This window comes from Galeopterus variegatus, unplaced genomic scaffold (genome assembly GCF_000696425.1).
Source record: "Galeopterus variegatus unplaced genomic scaffold, G_variegatus-3.0.2 Scaffold11126, whole genome shotgun sequence".
NCBI lineage: Eukaryota > Metazoa > Chordata > Mammalia > Dermoptera > Cynocephalidae > Galeopterus > Galeopterus variegatus.
In genome coordinates, this window is record NW_007737237.1 from 2633 (window position 1) to 8643 (window position 6011).

General features: G+C 36.9%; 1 protein-coding gene across 1 annotated transcript in view; it reads right to left on the bottom strand.

The window, feature by feature from the left end:
* LOC103610426 (aldo-keto reductase family 1 member C3 homolog) overlaps positions 1–6011 on the bottom strand; it is a 16920-nt gene that overhangs the window by 1909 nt on the left and 9000 nt on the right. Inside the window, exons 6-8 of the mRNA XM_008594597.1 lie at positions 4355–4464; positions 3914–4079; positions 410–492 (exon numbers count right to left, since the gene is read on the bottom strand). Of these exons, the coding sequence (XP_008592819.1) occupies positions 410–492; positions 3914–4079; positions 4355–4464 (359 nt within the window). The remainder of the gene's footprint in view (positions 1–409; positions 493–3913; positions 4080–4354; positions 4465–6011) is intronic.

Genomic DNA, 6011 nt, shown 5'->3' on the forward strand with positions numbered 1-6011 from the left:
AAATTGAGTGGGTTTGGGAGAACATGATGTAAACTTGGTTTGGAAACATTCAATTAGGTACATTGGTGACATTCACAGGGTATGTCCACTATGCAGTTATAGGAAAGAGAGGCCTCCATGGAAGGTGTATAAAGAGCAGCCATACTGACTACTCTGGAAAGTTCTATAGAGTGAGGCATGCAGAGGCCCATGTGGGGAAGTCCACGCTGACCCTGGGCCCTGCACCCTGTGGCTGTGTCAGAAAACAGAGCTCTGTGGTGACTCTGGAAGGAGAATTGCATAGAGCTCCTGTCTCATCCCTGACTCAAACCGGCCACTCTCTTCCTGGTACTGAAGTAACTTTTTACACCCATCCCACATTCCTACTCTGAAAAAATATTACAGCAATATTTTCATCAAGGTCACTTACCTTTTAGGGTCAATGTATCGAAAATTTCTGTTCAGGCCATCTAAGACTTTCATATCCTCTGAAGACAATTGGAATTCAAAAACCTAGTACAGGAGCAAAAAATATTTATTATTTTAGACTGCATAATTGCCAATCCAATTACTGTTCTGTTAGAGAGTAGATTCTTTTTATCAACTGTTGAGTATATCTTTAAACAGAGAAGCAAATCCACTACATAACGTTCCTGGATTTCTTGTTTAGAACTTTGAATTGGAAATGTTTTTAATCTCACATCTGAATTTGAAGGTAGATCATTTCAAATCAGTGTTCTTTGCCCCTGTTTCATAATTTTTATAGCTTAAATCTATTTACTCCCATATCTGATAACAGCATCACCTGCCTCAGTCATTGGCATGCTAAAGAAAAAGGGATTGGAATTTTGACTTGGTTATGAAGATGATTAAAATTAGTCCTTGTTTTGAAATTTGACATCAACTTGCTGTTCTCAACTTAAAATTTGTCACCTTGTCAGTATGGCAGTTCTGGTCCCCACACCAAGCCAGTGTTCTCAGTCTCGCCCTGATTAGAAGGTTCACATTATGTTCAGTACATCATTCTGTTACACTTCTTGCAGAGTTCAGTCATGGTATTAAAGAGAAAATATGGCGAGGTCACAATTCCCCAGAACTACAAGTTAGTGAACAAGAAAGAAAACTACTAAGAACATGGAATTTCTTTGTAGTCTGTGTGTTTCTTGACAGTCAGGAGAAGATAAAAATACCAGAAAAAAAAAAAAAAAAAAAAAAAAACAAAAAAAAAAAAAAAAAAACAAAAAAAAAAAAAAAAAAACAAAAAAAAAAAAAAAAAAAAAAAAAACAGCCAAAGGAAGAGAAATAGGTAACAGTGAGGGGAGCAAAACATGCCAACGTATCAAATGAAATGCTTGAGTGATTTTGCCAGATTAGTTTAGAGCAGATCATATTTCCTTCCTGGGATTTTGTTTATTTGTTTTTTTGATAAGGCTAATGAAATTGCATTCCAGATAGGGGTTCATGTCAAGTCTTCATGGCTGGTGCTGAGAATAGCTAAAAATTAGAATCACTTACATGGAAGATTGAAAATTTCCTTTAATACACAACTTTGGTGTGTATATATAAAATTTCAAAAATGCTCTTATGTCTAGAAGATGGTTTTTAGAATGGCAAATAGAAAAAATAGCTTGCTAGAATGTGAATGTCCTATAACTGAGTGATAATTGTGCTTCAGACACTCATTGGAGTTTTAAATTAAAACAAGTGAGCGGCCTTTTATTACCTGCCAGCAGCATGGCTATTTGCAGTCATTAGGCTGAGATATCATAAATGACCAAAAATTGTATGTCAAAAGTGCTTGGTAAGTTCTATGGCATATACCTGAGATAAAAAGAAATCTCATTGCTGTTTGGGACACCAACACCCCAGAAGTAATTCAAATCTGCTTTGCAAAAGCAAAGTGACTGCTCATGTGCACAGAGCAGGGCACATGCTGAATCTGGTGGCAATGAGCTGCAGAGAGAAGTGAACTGTCCCATGTGTATGTTGACAGTTTTGTAGACAACTTCAAACAAGGACAGACATCCTTGATACAGGTCCACAGTGAGCACAGGACAGGAAAAAAGTTGCCCAAGTTCAAACATCCCAGGAGAAATGAAGCATCCACAGCACCTGCAGTCAGCGGTCGGTGATACTCTGCAATGATGGGAATGATTCTGTTTCTAAAGCAATCGAGTCACTAAGTTTGTGAACTACAAAAGAATAGATCAGGATTTAATCCTACACCCAACAGAAAGTAAAATCAGGGTGTTTCAGATATGACTAGAGTTCTGTGTGATATGTGTGCCTTATTTATAAGCCCAAGACATTTCTGGAGCACCTCTGAGAACCAATTCTTGATCCAGGCTCTGTCTCTTATTAGCTTTGGTAAGGCCAGTAGATACCTCATCTGTAGAATTAGGAGAGTGGATCAGCTAATTTCTCAGCTCTCAGTTCTCTGATTTCAGGCACGGTATTTTGCAGGAAGTGAAATGGCAGTTGAAATATTTATAACCTCAAACTCTCCATATCATGAATCACAGAAAAAGAGACTTCATTCTTCTTCATAGCTGGTGTTACCACACTTCTGAAAACTACAAAACTATTTAAAGGATTCCACATATACATAAGTGTACACATTCAGAAACATTTTTCCTGGGAAGCACTCAACATTTTTGGTGACTGTATATATTAATTTATTACCAGAATAAATTTTATTGGCCTGCTAAGTAAACTCAGATAATAAATAAATTAATAAATAAAATTGAGAATGTAAACATAAAAAGTTGTCACTAATTGATAATATATTGAACCAAATGTATTTATAAATTCATAGTAATACTCTAATAATACAAAGAAAGAGAGCAAAAACAATTTGTAAACAATTTAACAATTTATGAATGTAGGTAAAAGGCATTCATTGTTTTATTCTTTAAACATTTATGTGCATTTAAAAATTCTAAAAACAAAATAGAAAAAGTTATCGAGACTATGAGAATATTATTTCAGCATTTTCCCCAACAATTCCACTAACAGGTGGCATCTATTTCCCACCTGTTGAGTCTGGCCTTGTCTGTAACTTGCATTGGTCAATAGATTTGCCAGAAGCAATGATGTGTTAGTTCTGAGGCTAGACATGAAAGGGCTTTGCAAGTATCCACTCCTGCCTTGGGATTGTGGATGTGCTGAGAAGAGGCCTGGGCTTCTCAGCTGGAGGATGACAATCCATATGGAAAAGAGATGAGAATTCCCTGACAATAGCACAGATGATATCCTGGAGCAGAGTTGACTCCTTGTCCTGCACTCTCTGCAAACACTTGAAGCCAAGCCAAGGTCAGAAAACTCACTGAGTTCAGGCTACGCCCAGGCTAATTTTATACCAAAATATCATGAGCTAAATGAGTGGTTTTTGTATTAACTTCTGTCTTAGGTGTAGATTGTTCTACAACTACAGTTAGTACTGTAAGAATGGCATCCTACTAGAAAATGAAATTTTAAAAAAGTCCTAATAAAAATAGGCAAAGACTTGAATGACAGGCACTTTACGAAGAAAGAAACTCAGAGTGAATAAATGATTGAAAATTAAATTACAGAGTATTTAGGGAAATGAAAAATGAAACCTTAATCATTTGTAGACTGAAGATCACCTAATCTAAATCCCTCAATTCAGAAAATGAAGTAAATGAGATGTCACTCGCACAGAGCTACAGAGTAAATTGACAACTCAATGCTGAAATTCAAATATCTTTTTCCTGTCCAATCCTAATTCTATCTAGCTATGCTGCCTATCCTGTTGTAGTGTATGAGGAAACTCTTGTGAATGCACACAAAGTTTATATTAATAAGAATTTCCAGGGAAATTGATGTGGATAAAGAAGTCTTGAGAGCTTTACAAAGAAGCACAAGCCTGCAGGGGGCTGTGCAGGAGCCCGATGCCCACAGCCCCGCTCATCACCTGCAAGTTCTCCCTGATGTGCTTCTCATTGAAACTCTTGGCCAGGACCACCACCCCACGCTGCAGCTGGTAGCGAAGGGCAATCAGGGCTGGAGTCCGCTTGTGCTTTTCTGCCATGGCACAAAGAACTGGATCACTCAAGAGAACCGGGAAGCTTGGGTCCATCCTGGAAGGAAAGGCAGAAATGCTGAACTCCTGAGGCTGAGTATTCTGTTTCACAGGAGACTCTCAAAACAGACTGAGGCATCTACCCTAGACCAGAGTGTCTCAAATGTGGTCCCTGGACCAGATGTATCAGCATTATCTGGGATCTTGTCAGGAAGAGAAATTCTACCCTCCCCTTGAGCCATTTTAGAATTAACCCCAGGAAACTGAGTATGGCATGATTAAAAACATTTCAACAAGATGATGTTCAGTTCAGCTCCTTTTTGTCCTTATTACCATTGGTTTTCTCGTTGGCTTCCCAGAGCACAGTAGGCAACCAGAACAATGTCTTTTGACTTGCAGAAATCCAGCAGTTTGCTCTGGTTGAGATAAGGATGACATTCCACCTGTAGATGGACAAGAGAGAAAAGTTTCAGATTACATGAAATATTAATATAACATGAAAAAAAGGTAAAAGCAAAAGGTGCTAAATATAAAACTGCATAGCATTAAATTTGAAGTGAAAATATTAACCTCAAGTAATGATCTTTTAAAAAAAATAAAATTTATATCCCTGTCCTCTAATAGGGTGAAGGGTTAAAAACATGATATTTCTGAGAACCAGCAACTCTACAACCAATGTTTTGGTTTCTAAATACCTTTGTCCCTACAAGAAGGTATGGAGAAGTTAAGATCTTGGACATAATAAAAACTCTTTGAGTCGTGGACATCAGGTTGTATCAAAAAGTAAGAGTTTGGTCAAAGACTCTGAGGCCAAGTCTGACAAACCAAAGAACCACTTTGGTCACATCCCACTGGTGACATTTGGGTAGATTTCAGCATCAAAGAAATAATTAGTACAATCAATTACAGCACATAAAATAAATAAAAATCCATGAGTCCATAGTGATGGACACAGAAAGAGAAAGAACAAAAATATTTTTGCACACTGATGGTAATTATTACAATAACTTCTTTCTCAGAACATTGATAAAGAGATATTATTAAGTTTTCACCTATATTATAAGAATAATTATAGTTGATCCTGACTTCCTTATGGAATTATTTTATTTTACTGTATTATGTCAGGTAAAAATTGTCAAAAGAGTGCTTAAACATAAAAATGATCATTTATAAACCCAAATGAAATAGCTAATTTTCCCAAACACAATTGATGGATACTCAAACATTATGTGGAAATTTGATACGAAATTTAACTTTCCCTGTTGACAATTATCACCCAAAAGTTAATTAGTGATTGTAAATGGTAAAACACATATTTAGAGAGAAGAGATCTGGCCATGACTAGCTCAAGCAAGTGATTGAAACCAACATCAATAATAGTGGGACAACTAGTCATTATGTGCACCCTACCGGGGTGCAATTTCAGTGACCCAGCATGCCAAAGAAACTTTCTTGCCAATAATGTTTAACTTTATTGTAATAAAGCATTTAGCTTTTAATTTATAGAAACTTGGGAGAGAGAAACAAGTAATCTAAAATGGCAAGACAGCAGTGTGATAAATCCAGAATATTTGAAATCACTGGTATGAATTATGGAGAAAAGGACTGGTGACCATTCTAGGTTAAAATAGCTTGAGAAACATGATAAAAACTATAAGTGAGCCACAGTTCCATCTTGGTTAAAAAAGAAGATGCAAGCAACCCAATTAAAAAATGGGCAAAAGAGCTAAGTAGGCATTTCTCTAAGGAAGATATACAAATGGCCAACAGACATATGGAAAAATGCTCAACATCACTCAGCATCTGGGAAATGCAAATCAAAACTACACTGAGATACCATCTCACCCCAGTTAGGATGGCTAAAATCCAAAAGACTCTGAACGATAAATGCTGGCGAGGTTGCGGAGAAAAAGGAACTCTCATACATTGTTGGTGGGACTGCAAAATGGTGCAGCCTCTATGGAAAATGGTATGGAGGTTCCTCAAACAA